Genomic DNA, 18435 nt, shown 5'->3' on the forward strand with positions numbered 1-18435 from the left:
ATAAAGATGGTGAATTTTAAGCTCGGTAATGAAATGTGAAGGTGAATTAATCAACAGGAATCGAACCCATGACCTTCCGAACACCGGGCGGGCGCTCTATCCACTGAGCTACGAGGACTCATGGAGAGCGAGGTCATTTAACTGAGTTGATATATGACAGGTGTCCTGCATACTGCTAGGATCAACGCTGTCGAAGTCATCGTGAGTAGTGATAAATTAATAAAGACGGTGAATTTTAAGCTCGGTAATGAAATGTGAAGGTGAATTAATCAACATGACACGAGCGTGGGACAAAGAAAAATTCTAAATCCCCGACAGGAATCGAACCCATGACCTCCCGAACACCGGGCGGGCGCTCTATCCACTGAGCTACAAGGACTCATGGAGAGCGAGGTTATTTAACTGAGTTGATATATGACAGGCGTCCTGCATACTGCTAGGATCAACGCTATCGAAGTCATCGTGAGTTGTGATAAATTAATAAAGATGGTGAATTTTAAGCTCGGTAATGAAATGTGAAGGTGAATTAATCAACATGACACGAGCGTGGGACAAAGAAAAATTCTGAGTCCCCGACAGGAATCGAACCCATGACCTCCCGAACACCGGGAGGACACCTGTTATATATCAATTCAGTTAAATGACATCGCTCTCCATGAGTTCTCGTGGCTCAGTGGATAGAGCGCCCTCCCGGTGTTCGGGAGGTCATGGGTTCGATTCCTGTCGGGGACTCAGAATTTTTCTTTGTCCCACGCTCGTGTCATGTTGATTAATTCACCTTCACAACTTCAAAGTTTGTTGTTAAAATATGTTTCCAAAACATGACTTTTTCAAACAAGCCAGCGCACTGTTGAAGTAATTTTTTCAATAAGATTCTTGCTCGCTGTCTTTTATAATTAACTGACCTACTGAAATGCACACTTCCTAATAGATGGTTTGGAGTCCCAGCAGTAAGAAAAATTCGGTCAAATGCAACAAATGTACGACACGCTGTTTGTGCGTGTGTTTTGTGTTTTTGTATTAACTTAATTCAACACGACTTTTCTAAAATAGTACAACACGTCAGCCTGAAAGTGAAAAAAGTTATAATGTTCCCTTTACCTGGAAACTAGCAGCCACAGGGGTGAGACTTCGAGCCTCCTCAGAACTGTCAACGCAAAAAAAAAAAGTAGCAGTTAAAACATTGCAAGGCCATACTTCATTCATTGACAAATCTAAACAAGTGCTAACCTGCAACACCCTCACCGAGCAGAAAGAGAAAAGAATCTCTGCCTCGCAGAGTATACAAGTACTTGAAGGCAGCGGCGATTGTGAAATATGACGTTTCAGTAGATACCAAACAAACTGTTTACATCTGTCCTTCTCTGATCTGATAATATTTAACTTATTACAAGAGAGCTTTATTGCGTAATCTACACGATTTAAAGATGATTTCCAGTCCGTAACTGCGCACTCTCGAGAGTTTGTTTACGTTTTTTGTTTGGTTTCATGTAAGACATCACAAAATGTAAATATTTCGCAACCACTTACATGAAGTAAATTCAAAGTTCCATGTCAATCGCCTTTATGGATGCGAAGCTTCGTCGGCTTCGTTCTTTCTCGTATCACTTGATGAAACAACTTCGCAGCTGTAAAAATCAATGAAGCTGTTGGAAAAAGAATTTGAAAGATCTCAAAGATAAGTTATGTGGTCCGTAAGAAATAACATCGATTCGCATTCCATCGAGTGAGACTTACAATGTTTGTAAACATTAAAGTGCTGAGACTACGCAGTGCGGACTGGAAATCATCTTTAAAGGGACAATGGACTAGTAAAATAATGACGCCAAATTAAACAGGCAAAGGTGAACAACAATATTAAATTACAAGACGTTGAAAATCAGTTCAGAAAATTGCATGCAGCAGGTGCCTATAGCTGAACCAAAACATAGTTAGTTAGTCTCCCCTACTATGATGAAAAAGCATGATTTACCGATCGCGAAACAAATCTTAATTAACGAATAGCAAGGACCAAACTTGTCAACTTACAAGTCGTATCCCTGCAAAGTGCTCTTAACCATGTCTCGTAAGTTGTTAATATCATGTTGATATCGAACAACCACTGATGAACCTTTAGGGTTTCCAATCCCTATAAAAGAAAATAAATACCCTTCTGTCAAGTACAGCGCACTGACTGCAAATGATTGTATCAGTAGGTAGCTTGGTGATGAGTATACAACATGTGGTTTTTTCGTGTTACTTCGTGATATTTCGATGTTAATAATATACATGAAAAAATTACTCGATTCTGATTGGCTGAGAGCAGTGCAGTTCAAATGTAACAACCAGTGCAAAAAGTGTAGCACCAGTGCAAAAAGTGTAACACCAGTGCCAATTACACATCGTAATTCTGAGTTATGATTGGCTGAAAGACAAAAGGAAATCTTGTAAGCCCAATGATGTCACATAGAATGATGATGAAAATTTTGTGCGGAAACTTTGAAAAACGTTTTCTTGAATGAGAAAAAATGGCTTCAAGAAAGATCTTCCGGCACTTCCTCCACGCGAATTTTTTCATGCATGTTTATATTATTAATAAGTAATCATACGGTTTTTCTCGTTCAATTTGGAAATAGTTTGCACTTGTGAGGATAGGATCTTAATTGCGTAAATTTCAATTAGTCAATCTTTACCTTAGAATTGTTTCGATTGAGAATATATATCAAAGACTTGGCACGTTTCATCACATTCCAAACACCTCGAAGTATGTCATAAATACTCCAGTGCATGTCGTATTTTCAGCTCTCGTCCCAGTATTAGGACATGTGTGAAACACGGTGTCTTGTTTTTTATACATTATGTAACGAATGAGATCAGGGGTTTTTTCTAGTGATAGTAAGAACCAATTATCATGGCGCTTTACATACATTTACCAGAAAGATAGGATGTGAGTGTTTGGTCCCAGTCAATTAACCGGGTTACTTCACTTGAGGGTTTTTTTTTTCTGGCCGTGTTACCTTGCAAGAGTCTTTCAAGATCTTCAATCTCTTGTCGAATAATATCTGCCGTCCGCATTCCCTCAAAAGCACTGAAACATTTCAATTGACAATATGGCGGTATGAGAATGGTTCATCGTGTTGGTTTTGTTTTTCCAAAACTAAGAATAGCTAAGTACAGGGTACACATAACTTTACAACACGCTGTTCACTTAAGATGTGGTAAGTTGCGCTCAGTAATGGACTGACTCAATTAAATCCTAAATTCTCAGTACTCTTCTTTATTTACCACATCAACAAAAGATAAGCAATAAAAACAAGCAGTAATCAGAGAAATTAAGCGCGTTCGTAATAAAGTCAGTCTGCTGAACACACGAACTAGTTTCAGTTAGATCAGTTTGACTGCATATAACAAGAAGCACTACAGAATCAGTTTCTTCTGGATTGTTTAGTGCAATGGCTGAGTTGATCAGTGGTTTGTCAAACTAAGCACATGGATAATGCCGACAAACACAAGGTCACTTTCTGCCAAATTTTGCTAGTGCGTTCCGAAGAGAATACGCGAATCTACAAGGGCGCATATCGATGACGATCACATAATACGAGTATTGCTCAACATGTAATGGCTGACTTGAGTTGATCGTCCACTTTAGGACATGTACCCTTAAGTTGCTCGCTGCTGACTTTATTGAGTATTGCACTTTATTGAGTATTTTCGCTGGCGCGTTCCAGGGTAATGTTTAACATCGTTATCAACGATCACGTGAATTCTATCCGCAATTCAAATTAGCTGACTGTTGTTTTCCGAACTTATTCCAGGGCCACATTTTTCTACCCTTCAAGTAAAAAGCAAAAAATCTGGCACCAATCCTGATGTGAAATCAACGTTCTTTCAATTCTCGAGACGCCGAAACCTTCTGACTTTCCTTTTTTAAAGAAAGCCCTCCATTTTGTTTACCTGTCTCTACGACGAGGTCGTCCGCATGATAGCGTAAGCAAAATGTGACGTCATGGACGAAGGCGACAACGAAAAACTGCGCAGGACACCCATAACATTAGCAAGCGTTCTCCTTTGTCGAACATTACAACCCTATTATACAGTCTCTTTATGTTAATACATGTACTTACTCATGTGAAGAGGGCTGGATTGACTTTGCATCCACAGGGTCACTTCTGAAATAAAATTAAGATCAGTACAGCTTATCCCATGGTGTATCAAGATAACGATGACGTCGACTGATAACATGTAAAAGGGATTTACACAAAAAAGAATTAAAACTATCAGTTACAGGAAACAATATGACAAAAAAAATCGTAATTCACCATGAGTTGGTTGGGTGAAATGCGTTCCCAGAAACGAAAAGAACCAGCATGAAAATTAAGCGCAGGATTGGAGAGACACCGAGCCTTATTTTAAGGTTAGTTTTCACTAGCACATAAGTATAAATAAGCAACAAACGCAGGTGCACAAAGGTGCTGGTAAGTAACGCCCTTTGTTAGGACAATTTCCCTACAAAAAGTACTAATTATCAACATCTCACTGCGTCTGGGTATGTTTACTTATGTTTATGTTTGTACTATTAAAACTGTCATAAATGTTTGCTTGCACGCAGTCTTGTAGCCAGGACCCTCTCTTTTCAGCCCTCCTTTCACAAGGGTAAAAAGACAGCACCCTGAGAAGAGATTGTAGTGGCCTGCAGCCTGAGTTTACTCTCAAACTTTCTGTCATGTTTGCATCAGACTATATAAAATTAATATCTAAATCAATTCATTTTTCTTGATAATTCATAACTTATGTTCTTAATAACAATGTACCTGTGCTTGCACCTCAACTCCTCATCCTAAAAAACAAAAATCAATAAATCAAATGATTGAAAGACCTAGCAAGAAAAAAAGGGTTTCTTACTTACTGCATTTAGATTGCAATTGAAGAAACCTAAAGAATACATAATACATGTAAAAAGCATAGCGAAAGGAGTATTTATAGATGTGTGCTTGTTTAAAATAATTCTGGTCCTCCCTTAGACAATCAATTATCAACTCCAGTGCACTTCTTCAAACCTAACCTTGAGTGTCATGGATGCCATTTGACAAAAGTAAAGTACATATAGAAGTTTATGTACAAAATGACGGTGGCAGGCCAAGAAGATGTGATGTGCATTTTAGTGTTTTACAGTCAAACCTGCATGGTATTGACCAGACCGTCGCCAAGCTCCCAAACTTATTTTCCTTAGTTTCTAGTTGCTGTAAACTATACCTCAATATTAAGCATACACAGACACCTAAAATGTGACTTAGACACGTGAACATATACTTAGATTATACCACACAACATGCTTAATAACAATTCGACTGCAGAACAGAAAAATTAGAAGGGTACAGCACTATACATGCATGATGCACAAGCCCAGATTACTCCACACTCATGTATCTGCACTCATGTATCACGCTCTGCCTCACAAATCCCCCTGTTCTGCAAGCTAGGCTAGGTACCAATAAAAATCTGACGAGGTTTTACAATCGGCTGATCATGATACATAGCTCATAAATTACTGCCATCACATAAAGGCAGACCTTTTGCAGTAATCGACTTGGTCTGATAATGAAGCACCAGAAACTAATTACAGGCATTACAAATAGACAGATTCTTTAGATAGAATAATTTTGAGTTTTGATTATCAGTTTATGAGATAATTCTCTTACATTTTTTACCACAGTTGGTAGAGGGTCCCCTAACTAACGTATTTCTTGACCTGTTTCATGTCTGAGTGGGTTGTTTTGGTTCACATATTTTTCTTCTAGTTGGATTACATGAACCTTGCATTATCAATCTGTGTGGCTGACTTCAAACAATTTCCAGCCCAGTTTAATAAATAAAAAGCTGCAAACACCGCAATGTACCTGTAGCTCCAAGAATAACCTGAAAAGTATCTAACATACATTGGCATACCTATTGACACATAATAGAACATGCTCTGTGGGAACTGTATTAGATAGACACCCTGTATTAAGCTAACATTAAAGCATTCCTCGAAATGTCCTCTCAATACATTTTGATTTTATTTCAAATGCATGCATCTGTACCATACCTGAGGGAATGGTTGGAATCTTGGTTTTGGAGGCTTAAATTTCTGTCAATAAAAACAATAGAAGCTGCATTAAATATACTGTGGTATCGTGTACATTGAACCTAAGAACTATAGATCGAGTATGTTGCCTGTTGTCCAGTATGTTGACTGGAGTAACAATTGACCCTGGGCTATAAGTGAAGGGTGCCCAGTAAACAACTGGGCAGAAAAGGCATCGAAACAGTAATGTGACAACAGCCCAATAGATGTACTAATGTACTTTAAATCAAGTAGAATGCATTCCTGCACCCAAATCTCTGGAGTTCAAGTCTGGCACCCTAACCACTTAGACATGCTGTACCAGAATTGAAAATAAGGTACTTGTCAAGCAGCCAAGCCTACCCAAAAGATATGTTTAAATATAAAAATAATCCACATTTTCATGAGCTACAATATAGTTAGACAAAATGCTGTTCCCAAACAAGATCTAAAACAAGGGTGGAAATACATGAAGGAAAAGGAAGAGAAGGGCATCAGACATGTATAATTAATTATGGAGTCTGAGCATTTAGCCACTATATCACCCATCAGCAACATTAACCCACCGCAAAATATCATAATTTTTTCTTATTTTCATTAGCTAATAATGATATTATTATTAGGAAATACCAGCTAATAACACAGTTAACAAATAGATTCCATGTTGTTGTGCATCTTTCTATTCAGTGTTAGTATAAATCTACTAGGCGTTCTATCTCGAATGCCATTCTCTGATTGGCTACACTACTCACTATCTATTCTGTGACAGATAGTGAGTAACATAGCAGTGTGCCCTTGTTAACAAAATGACGGCTGCCTGCTTCTTGGCATTTTGGAAGTGTCTGTGAAGAGGATTTAGTTAAAGTTTTGAATGACTAGTAGATTTGTAGTAAAACAATTAAGATTATTCGCTGTTGATTTCTATGCATGATAGTTGACGAGGAAATCGAGAGCGAATAATCTAATTGTTTAATAGATCACAGATGACATCAAAATGTGGTAAGACCAATAAAGTGGCACACAAGCCATTAGGTGAGTGTGTCAGTACTGTTCCTACCACACTTTTATGTCTTCTGTGATCTATTACTGAACAGATGCATGACAACAAGGAATCAATGGCCACCCTCGGGACTTAAGCAACTGGCTGCTTAATACAGATGGCCACTTAATACAGGATCACTCTGAAATTACTCACTGGGCATGGTGTAATGATATGGTACTGTACTTCAGCATTATGAACATCTGGAAAGCGATACTAAACGGCCAGTTTTCAGCTTACAGTAGCTTTGTACATGTTTTTCTTTGTAATGATGATGGATCACATTTTAAACACAATGAAACTGTTATTTGCTGCGATTCGAAGAATAGCAGCAAATCATTGTTTTTACGGTTCACTGGTTTTTTGACAGTTTCCATGGCAACGGAAGTACTATAAGGGCAGGATTATGCTGATGTCGCTGCCAACTTGCTTTCGTTTCGAGATTTTTTATTAATGTTGTTTTGATTTGCTTTGTTACCCTACATTTGTTGGCTTTGTCACCCCTCACCCTTGGGGTATTTGTTAAGTGCCTGGCTCTGCATTCAGGAGGGTTCAGGTTTCCTCTAATAAGGGGATTTTTCCTGACGGACAGTAGGCACGTTATCATTATCTGTACTTCTGTTAGTCTAACTTCACATATGTATCTTTCGGTTTTAATAAACTCAAATGGGGTTTCATTGCTTGCAGAATGCTGGGCTAAGTGCTGCAGTCCGTTTTCCAGTGCAGCAGTCTATCCAGTGCAGCAGTCAGTTCCCCTATTTAACAAGTAACAAGTTGTGTTTTATTTGTTGTCTATTAGAGGGAATAAGGGAAACTACCCCATAAAATGACATGTGGCTTAGTTTCCATTCAAGGGTGGCCGCTTAATACAGGTAACAATAACAAAGAAAGACAAACAGAGGACTGCTACAGGGTGGCCGTGGCTGCTTAATAGAGGTGGCTGCCTAATACAGGAAAAACTACAGCCTTTGTGTGAACGAAAAATCTGGACCTTGAAAACTGGCTACTTAATAGAGGGTGACCGCTTAATACAGAGCCATTATATACAGGTTCCACTGTATTTTATATAATAAAGAAACAAAAAAATGATGTCATCTAGAATTTTCTGTCCTCTAATAGATCATAAGTAAGAACTAATCAAACTTTAAGAATAAGTCAACTTATTAATATATAATGTACCTTAATTTGCGGTACTGGAGTATAGATCAATAAATCATCAGGCTGCTGAACAGGTGGAACAGCTTGCAGATTGTCCATCTGAACATGTTCAAGGAATACAAAACTGTGCTTTGCTGTAAGCTGAGCAGGCCTGTAAAACACACTTGATTTAGTGCCCTAAGTCAGAACATGTAAGAAAAATTACTTTATTCACATTACATGTACTATAAGCCTGAGCTTTCCTCCCTCCCAAACCCCAGGATCCTAGTAATTAAATATTTAACCAGCTGTACTAATACAGTAGCTGTAAATGATGAAATTTGCAAGAGAAACAAACACAGGAGTCAAAGTAAAAGGTATGTAAAATCAGGATCCCCAAATTGTGCATTCTCCACCGTACTAGTCTAGTCAAGTGTCATGGCATCATTAATGACAAAAATGAACAGGAAACACCATCTTGTACCCACCAGTCACTAGGAACATCTTCTGTCAGCCACTCCTGTAAAGTTACAAGACCTCTGGGTAGACACCTGTAATTATACATGTAAGCCACCATCAGTATCTCAAAATCCTAGCCTGACTCAACCCCTCAAGGTTACAAGGAGTGGTTTCCCTTGCACTTTGATGTCTGTTCTGAAAACTGAGAGACAATCGGGAAATAGCACAAATTTGTAGCTGGGTCCTGTTAGCCTTGCTAATATCATTAACCATTAATGATATAACAAATGAACTGTTTTGAAAGGAACAAAGTGCAATTGCAAGTTTATTAGATGACATAATTTGCATGTGTGCAAGTTTTTCCAGCAATGTACTGTATGATAATATAGGACATTATAGTAAATGATGAACTAACCCACTGACTGATAAAAATCATTGCTTTTTCTTCAATAGGGGAATCTTGTTTATGATTTTTACCTTTTAGTATAATTGTCAGTCTCTGATCCAGATATAAAAAGTCAACTTTGAATATTGAGTGACAGCATAAAAAAAAAAATGTTGTAAAGAACATAATTATGCACTGATCGAGTCCCTTTTGCCACCCAGAAATTAGGTGCATTTTCTAAGGTCACATTGCTATATAATTTAGGTTTTTAATCAGTAGGTCGCCTTCAATTTAAATCATGCCTTCTCTATGGAAATTTGTATGCTGCCCAATGAGGCAATATGTACTAAACAATGCTGTCAGCAACGATTCCCCTTTAAATGCTGGCACCTTGAATACACACTGGGGAAATTATTCTAGTTTAAAATACCTCACAGATTACACCTGCAAGTTGCATGCAGAATCTATTTCCCTCTCTGTAACCTTACATGGACATTTACCTGTCTTGATAGACTTTTGAAAGTGAAGGTAAGTCATAATGAAGTTCTTCCTTTGTCATAACATTGGCATTGTCAGGATTCTTGTTGATCAGTGGAGTTGGTCTGCCAAGTGCAGCATGACCAGAGAATGGCCTCCAGGGGGGTCTTGTTTTAGGTGCTGTGGTTGTCTTCTCGGCAACCCTTTCTGTTGTTATTCTAGCCTTCGCACTGAATGGTCGTGGTTTCATTGCAGTGTTTGCCTGTGTTGGAGGTCCTCTGCAGCTGGCGGTATAAACACCATGCTGAGCAGCAGATGGTGGTCTGTTGACGTTGACTTGAAATAAGCATGTTAATATAATTTGGTTGAAAAAGACACTTGTTTGAAAGTAATAAAGTTACAGTGTGCAGGATATTATCAGTAAGTAAAAACGTGCTTCTTGTAAGTGAACTCTGTAAAGGAAACAGAAGGCTGTAAGCAGAGTGAAGCTAAGGTTCTTTTTCTCATGCTAGCTAGGAAAATTGTTATCTAAACCCTACTGTGGAGGAAAAATTTAAAAATAATAAAAGAACTAAGCAAAATGAATTCTTTTTGCACTGTCTAGTAAGAGGATGACATCATGCAGGTGCATTATTAGCCTATAACTGATTCAATAAACCTCCAGAACCCAAACTTGAAATCCTCTTGCTGAAATTAAGACATACCTTATTATAGCAAATTAATGCTTGTGTTAATTAACGTACTTGAAATTAACGTGACTAAAATTAACATGATTTGAAAATAAATTTGCTACACGATAAAGGAAATTAACGCGAGAGAGGTGGTAAAATTTCAAAATGAGGGAAAGCAGCATGACTACTACACCAAAAACAGAAAATCAGTATTAATTTTGTTGAGAACAGGAACAAATTTATTTTAACACTGTAAAGCTTCCAAATACAAACAAGGATCATCCAATTGTCCCTAGACGTATGGGTCAATCCAAGAAATCTGACCACTTTGAGTGTTCTTCACAGTGTCCATGATACTGAAAGATTTCCACCCTGACAAAATGATGCTTTTTTCCTGACAGTGAACACAAAGAAAATTCAGTTGAAGTACAGAAAACGATTTACTAATGCGAAAGATTGATGTCAAATGTAGAGTATGCAAATAAAATTTAATATTTGGCTGTGTCAAGAATGTCTGGAGTGTGTCATAGATTTGGGGGCAAAATAATGGTAATAGACGTCGTGGATTAACACACAACTTAATTGACAGCACGAAAAATAACATTAACATAAATTAATGCGACTTAAATTAATGCATGAAGCATTAATTTCCTATAATAAGGTATCCTTGGTTTTACATTATTAAGGGGTAACCATTATACAGTACTTTATTGTCCTTAATTTGGTCTAGATATATATTTGACAAAAGGTTTTATCCGCTTAAGTTAATTTTATATGTAGTAACACTAATGAGCTTAAATGTGCGAGCTAAAATTCAAACTAACTTGAACTTGTTTGAACCCGATCAATTTTTTTGCCATTGAAAAATTTTAATCTGCATAAAATTTGTTTTACTTGATTAAGGCAGTTGATCCAGCAAGTTCTTTTGAGCTTTTAAAGAAAGATCCCTACATATCTACTGATATACATTCTCTTTCTCTTTTTTTGTAATCCGGTCTATGATTTTTCTTTACTGAATTTTCGGTGGCCTCTGTTCAGATTCATCAATTACAAAAGTTTGTTATTGCTCATGCACAACCCTGTGCTTGCTGTCATTTTATTGATTTTAAATCAACGGCAAGTAAGTGCTTACTTGCTTCATATGTGTCTGATAACAACCTAAATGATAGGTCTCTTTTTTTGCTTGGGTTTCTGAAAATGTTTAGTGCCGACTACTACAAAACATTCTCCATCTACTTCAAATTTTTGGGAGAACTAGGAAAAAATAACTCAGCAGAAACACAGTACATGGGTACTTGTTTTCTAATTCTTAACTATATTGGTCGCTATATCAGTTGATACTTAATGAACACTCAACCAATACTTCACCCATACCCAGACGATACTCAGTCAATATATCCACTAATCGATGATACTTGGTTAATACTGTACCGAGGTAAAGACCTTAATGGTCCTTGTGGTATCGGGTCCATGTATCATGTGCAATATTGTTGATGGTGTATTGGTCAACTGTTGGTTGAGGTAGCTAAACATTTTCTGATGTATTGAGCGATATTAGAGCGAGTATCGACCAATACTCGGTTGAGTATCGGCTGAGTATTGACCAATATACATGTATCAACTGATGTATCAACCAATCTATTGACTGACATATCAGTATCGACCAATATATCTACTGATATAATCTGCAGAGTATTGGTAAAGTATCGGTGAATGCCAACTAGATCTTCTGATAGGAGTATTGGTCAATACTCAGCTCACAACTGACCAAGTATGGACTGATATATCGATCAATACTTGAGCGACTATTGACCCATGTATCGACTGATATATCAACCAATGTCATGATCACGGCCCTAATAAGATACATGATCCCCACTTTCTTGTTCTTACCACATTTTGATGTCATCTGTGATCTAATTAACAACTAGATTATAAGCTCAAGATTTCTATCATAGAATAGTAGACTAGGGCGCAGCCTGAGTTAATCATGCATATAAAGCGAGAGCAAATAATCTAATAGTTTTAGTATAAATCCACTGGTTTCTCAAAACTTTGTCTAAACCCTCTTCAAAGACACTCTGAAAATGCAAAGACGTGGCCGCCATTTTGTTATCAACAGCACACTGATAAGCTACTCACTATCTATTACAGATTAGTATAAATCTACTAGCGTTCTACCACAAATGCCATTCTCTGATTGGCTATGCTACTCACATCTATTCGGTGATAGTGAGTAGCGTAGCAGTGTACCTTTGTTAACAAAATAATGGCTGCTTATTGGCGTTTTCAAAGTATCTGTGAAGAGGATTTAGATAAAGTTTTGAACTACCAGTAGATTTATACTAAAACAATTAGATTATTCACTCTCAATTTCTATCCATGATAGAATAATAATTAGAAATCTTGAGCTCCTAATCTAATTGTTTAATAGATAGTGAGTACCGTAGCCAATCAGAGAACAGCATTCGTGATAGAGTGCTGGCAGATCTAGGCTGCTGACCAGGCACACGGCAATATAGACTCTGTTTAAGTCCTCATTGGCTATAATCTTCTGTATAATTTGAAAACGCTATTATTCTAACAAAAAAACGATCGAGTTTACCACCCTTTTTGTTGGATCGGGTTCCAAGGACTCCTATCGTTATACTGGGATCACTTGGTAAGCATGGTCTTGAGATTGTTTACTTTCAACCGTGCTAAAACGTAAGCTAAGACTGTAACCAGTGTATAAAACTTTCTAATTTGTTGTGTACCTTTAGAGTCATAAAGACCTCTAGCGATGTCGTATGCTTCTGAATCCATGTTAAAATTGCTACCATGCCGCCTCCACATATTGTTCAACTCCTAGCATCGATTAGGACTCTTGAGAAAACCTCCAAAATTACCAGAGAGTGAGGGTGGTCGCCATCTTGGAATTCAAACCGCCCGGGGACGAGGTGGATTTTACGCAAGGGCTCTGGAGACGAGTGTAATAAAAATAGGTACACAATGTGTACGTGTGATGATAACCATCAATACCTACCCTACCCATGACAGGAGCCCATCACCAGGTGTAAATATCCCTATGAACTCGCGGGCCCGTGTAAATCGTCGTAAACTTTTTGCATATCCTATTACATACCCACAAATGTATCTGTGAACCCTTCAGAAAAACAAAAGATCCTAACAGTAAACTATCTCAAAGTTAGTTTCTCCGATGACCAAGCCAAAAGGACCGAAAGGTTATCTAATCTTTACAAACCCCACCTAAAACTGTTGACAGATATGAGCCAACGTTTTCGTAACACGTTGTCATAGAAATGTCAAACGTTCTGTCACTACACATCACAGAAAAAAAAAGAACAAACTTTTCGTTTTTAGGCACAAACAACTATTTTAAGTAATTACTAAGAACTTTTACGGTAGGGTTCAGAGCCACCTAAAATTTCGAAAATTTAAGGTGGCTCTGAACGCACAGGGCAACATGTTTGTTGAATTAATTAATCTCAATTAATTAATTAGTCTAGAGGCAAGGAAGTGGTGGGGGTGAGGTGGGAAACGTGCATGTGTACCCAACATGTGTACGTAAAACATGTTCCATCTACGTCAGTTAGGTGTGAACATCGCAAAGCTATATATTTGTTTCAAGTAACCCCTTGCTCTCATTGCGGCACTATTCTCCTTAGAACAAAACCAATTTGCTCTAAACGCATGCGCAGATTAGTTAGCGCTCGTGTCTTCTACATATTAGGTGGAGGATACATTGCATACGGGATCGCACACAAATGTTGAGTGGTTTTCCCTATGGTAGAACCCAACATGTAAGAAGCATGCGTTCTAGCATCGTTAGAACCACGCGGTTTTTTATATGTCATATGATGTCAGGTAGCACCACTTGTCCCTTTTTAGTGCAAAAGTAAAACGTATCTTTTAGAATTATCCACAGGTCGGCTCAACAAATATCGTCTGCTGTTTTCAATCTACAGTAGTATGTTTGTCAGGGTTTAAATAAAGAAGGGAAATGTATAGCTTAGGGGCTTGCTTATTTCTTACCTTAATTGCGTCTGTATGAGAGACGAAAAAGTTCCCCAGTTAGTGGCTTTAATATTCTGCAAATTGTAAATTTGTGACAAAAGAAACCAGGAATGTATTCAAGTATTGCTGGAGACTCCGTGGCACCTAATGAAAGCACAAATTAATTTAATCAGTCTTTGAGGAAACTCGTTCACCGATGTAGGATAATATCGGCCAAGTAGCGCGTCTCAGTTGTATCAATTAATATTGCTGCGTATTAATTTTGAATTGTTTTATTGTTAACAACAAAGGTCGCAACAGAAAAAGAAAAAGATATCCCGTGACTGTCTGATAATTAAATTAGTTCTTGTTCATCGATGATAAGAAAATTTGCGTTTTGAGAAAAACAAAATCTTTTCGCTTCCATTTCTTCGTCAGGATATTTAACTTTCTTTCGTTTATCCCCGAAACACAAACACATCTTCCGTGTGTTTTGGAGAAAACAAGGGTTTCATGTTATATACCTTTGCGAGGAAAACAAAAGTATCAAGTTACAAATTTGGCGCGAAGGGATAAATTGTCACGTTTGCAATAAAGACTTCAAAACAATCGATGATTTAACTTTCTTTCGTTTATCCCCGAAACACAAGCACATCTTTTAATTGTTTAAGGGAGGGCCACGAGTTTATCAGTCAATGACTGTAAAGTGTTTTTACCCTCATTAAATAAAGTTACTTACTTACTTACTTATGATTACTGTAGTCTTCTTCCCGAACGAGTACTGAAAACATTCCTCACGTTCTGGCCACTTAATTAATGGCCGCAGCCTTACGTCCATCACGACCATCCACGCCTGAAATGTTCTTGACACAGTAGAAACCGAGACATTAAATCGGTAAGCGAGGTCGATCTTCCAAAGGAATATTCAGTTTAAGCTTCAACAATGTCATAACAAATTCTTGAAAAGGAGTCATATGTTGGGCCTTTTGAGTTACAAAGGGACCAAGTCGAAGGAAAACAGCTTTCAACGTGTCAAGCGAAGGTAATCCGGTATAAAAATGTACTTTTTTTTCGTCGTTCCGAAATTCATCTTGGTAAAATGGTCGCTGCGGTGGCACTCAAGCTACTAAATAGTCAAACTCTTCTGTTTGTGTACTGGAATCGACACACTTCGGAAATTCTTCGGCAAAGGAAACATCTGAAATCTGTTCACCCGCCTGATTCAACTTAAGCTTCTTCGCCGCGATTTCCTCTGCAAGCACGCGTTCCCTCTCTTCTTGCTCCTTTCGTTTCCTTTCTTTCTCATTAGCTCTCTGTCCTCTTTGCGATGCTTGTTCGATATTTCCTCTCTCCACATTCTTTTTAAGGCCCAGGTTTAAAGTCGGCAGCCAGTCAACAATAGGGACCTTAAGGTCATTCCGCTAAAATAGAACCTGCACTGAGATTTTTGTGGAACTTTGCCTATCGATTGTTTATATTATAGGAACTTAAATTTCGAAATAAAAATGAGGGGTCCCCATGTTCGTTTAGGAGCAAAAGCACCTTGTTTATACCCATATAAATCCTTATAATAGCACCATGATTGTAGTTACGATTGCTTGCTAAATTCACGTTTCCGACGATTGCTTTTTGTTCTACACTGAGAATTGGTCCATATTTATTTTACACAGAGAAATTTATTGCTCAATTCAAAACAACAGAAACAAATGATAGGTCACCATACTCGTTTGCGAGAAAATGACGATTTACCTCTATGGCGAGGTCCAGCTGTAAAGAAAAAGCCGCCATTTTTTAATGCGCGCGCGCTAATCACTCGTGAAATTATGCGCAGTAGGGATGCGCAATGCAATACTGGGGAATGACCTTAAGCAAACCACAACGGCAACGGCAACGTGAACGTCACCAAACAAAAAGTTTAATGAGCAGAACAATAGCTGTGCACGTGCGTCATAAATCTTTGTACATTTCTTTGCCGTCCTCTGCAAAACAACAACCTGAAATGACTAAGTTCTGTGTATTTTGGAGGACGTGAACGAGAGTGGCTAATTTTTTTGTATTTTCATTTGGAATTGAACGCTGGCGTTACGTATTTAGGTTGAGTAAGTTCTGAGACAAGTAGGCCCACTAAACAGATCCGGACATCTGCGAAATTCGAGGATAAGATATAAATTCACTTTTTACTAGACGTCGTCCTTGGCGTCGCCGTCTTCGTTGCTTAAGCTCCCTGTTGTATTTGTTCCAACTTTTCGCTGCTCTTCCTGAGACGAAATGCCGACTGCATACACGATCATTTGCGAGAATCTTTTCAGTCAAATCAGACCGACTTATTGCAGAAATCCAACGCGATCGCCGTTCAAAGGATAATTTTTCCGCCTCGTCTCCTTGGTTTATGACTACTGATGGGACTCGGGCAAAATGAAGATCTTTACCTGGAGCGCTTTGGCTTCCACAACCAACTACCATGCAAAAAACCATCTTCACAGTGAAGACGCGACTCGGTTTGTTTACAGTTTTACTCCACCAATATGGCGGCGTAGCGACGGTTGCTAAGCTTTTGGTCACCTGAGTGAAAACGATCCATTAAAATGAACAAAAATCATCGAAAAACGCCATAGTAAAATTTAAAAGCTGTCGTGACAAACAGTAATTGTACGTAATTTGAAATATAACCTTGAAACATACACACTTCTAAGGGGAAAAGCCCTAGCAGACTACCAAGGTTGATACAAACCGGAAGTGAACCGAGCAGGGGTGAGTATCTATGGAACTACCGTGCCAGAGCTATCAATTGCCCTCTGCACTATCTGACATTATCTCACTAGTTGAATTATAAGTCCCTAAAGCTGTAATTAAGGGTGTTTTTAGGAGGTCATAGCGGAGCTCCTGCGCGCCGAAGGTGAACGAGCGGAGCCCCATACCTTAGAAAATTTGGTAACCCATCGATGTCAAAAATTTTCTTTGTCACGTGACTGTCCGTACGCACGTCCGTCTGTCCGTCCGTATGTCGAGCCAAATACCTTGAAAAATAAGAGTAGCACCATTACCATACCAGTACATCTTTGATATTGGACATCCATGTTATAATTAATTGACAGATGCCAAAACAAGGTATCCGTTGACCAGTATCACGTGACTATATCGCGGGCTTAGGTCACGAGCTCATCTAGTTCGCGCCGTTTTTGGAAGAACCTCTGACCAGTTGCTTGGTTTTCGATTGGATTGCGGGCTCAAGGAAGGTTATATCTCTGGGGGAGAGGGAGGGAGTACATGCAAAGGCAAAATTTTGGCGCAAATTAAACCCTGACGCGTTGTTGACTTTTCTTCCGACATATTCTTTGCACAATCGTCTCTTGGAAAGTCGCTGATATATTGCGTGCCTAATTTCTACAATCTTGGGTACACTCATTAGGTATGGTTGTTAAAATGTAACTAGCGAAAATAATGAAACCACACACTGAACAATCATATGCTCACAATTGATCATTTTTTGATGTTCTGATCGGAAAAATATCCTCTTTTCATTTATGGTTAATTATTTATTAGGAGCTCCACTTTTAGGCTTGGCTAAATCTATATATTACTGTTGCTATGATAACCTATTGTGTCACGAAAATGATAACAAAGTGTTAACCAATGATTGGGCAAATTTTCGATACCATGATTATAGCATCAAGTGATAAAGAGTGGTTATAACGACCCATCAAAATCTAAGTGTTGGAACCTGTTTTGAGCCACCAAAAAAGAGGACAAACTGGTCAGCAGTGTTTCAAATATTGAGCTTAAAATGAGAGAATTAAATTAAAAAAATAAATTTATAGTTAACTACTCTACAGCTTCTGGAGTACCTTCATCCGTAGCGCAATAGACGCTAAAAGCTAAAGCATTAACTCAGTGGTTTCCAGCAGTCGCACAGTCCAAAAAGTCATCTGAAAACAGGAGCAGCTATCAGTCTTTTCGCCCTGCTTTAAAATGCAGATTCTGTCAAGATCATTCACTTTATGAGAGATCACCTAAAAGCAAAACTATTGATTAAATTGTTTAATTACAGTCTGATTTTAAATTGAGAAATCAAATGACACTTAACAATGGTTTTAAACACTGTGCTTTTTCTCGACATTGTAAATAGATCATGATACAACTACAACTTGTTAATTGTAGACGGCTTTTTCGGACTTCAGTGTTAAAGCCC

At 38.2% G+C, this 18435-nt stretch overlaps 2 protein-coding genes across 5 annotated transcripts in view; both read right to left on the reverse strand.

Annotated features, from left to right (window-relative positions):
- LOC110066662 (uncharacterized) overlaps nucleotides 1-13367 on the reverse strand; it is a 21534-nt gene extending 8167 nt beyond the window's left edge. The window contains exons 1-11 of one of the 4 annotated variants that reach the window (XR_016206575.1): nucleotides 13007-13367; nucleotides 9603-9915; nucleotides 8747-8809; nucleotides 8301-8430; nucleotides 6065-6106; nucleotides 4791-4816; nucleotides 4104-4148; nucleotides 2997-3067; nucleotides 2029-2128; nucleotides 1531-1628; nucleotides 1102-1147 (exon numbers count right to left, since the gene is read on the reverse strand). Coding sequence is in view for 2 of the 4 variants with exons in the window: in XM_089287529.1 (XP_089143655.1) it covers nucleotides 1102-1147; nucleotides 2029-2128; nucleotides 2997-3067; nucleotides 4104-4148; nucleotides 4791-4816; nucleotides 6065-6106; nucleotides 8301-8430; nucleotides 8747-8809; nucleotides 9603-9915; nucleotides 13007-13085 (915 nt within the window). In the remaining 2 variants the exon portion in view is untranslated. Of the gene's footprint in view, nucleotides 1-1101; nucleotides 1148-1530; nucleotides 1647-2028; nucleotides 2129-2996; nucleotides 3068-4103; nucleotides 4149-4790; nucleotides 4817-6064; nucleotides 6107-8300; nucleotides 8431-8746; nucleotides 8810-9602; nucleotides 9916-13006 lie in introns of all 4 variants that reach the window. The other 3 variants (XR_016206574.1, XM_089287531.1, XM_089287529.1) reach the window with 3 other exon arrangements.
- Nucleotides 13368-15341: 1974 nt separating this feature from the next.
- On the reverse strand, nucleotides 15342-16146 carry LOC149114083 (uncharacterized). Its single transcript, XM_089287539.1, has 2 exons — nucleotides 15996-16146; nucleotides 15342-15667 (listed from the first exon to the last, which is right to left on the reverse strand). Exons 1-2 carry the CDS (start codon nucleotides 16032-16034, stop codon nucleotides 15365-15367), a joined length of 342 nt encoding a protein of 113 aa, XP_089143665.1. The 5' UTR covers nucleotides 16035-16146; the 3' UTR covers nucleotides 15342-15364.
- Between the last annotated feature and the right edge of the window lie 2289 nt (nucleotides 16147-18435).

This window comes from Orbicella faveolata, unplaced genomic scaffold (genome assembly GCF_042242905.1).
Source record: "Orbicella faveolata isolate gen_17 unplaced genomic scaffold, um_ofav_v1 contig_14, whole genome shotgun sequence".
NCBI lineage: Eukaryota > Metazoa > Cnidaria > Anthozoa > Scleractinia > Merulinidae > Orbicella > Orbicella faveolata.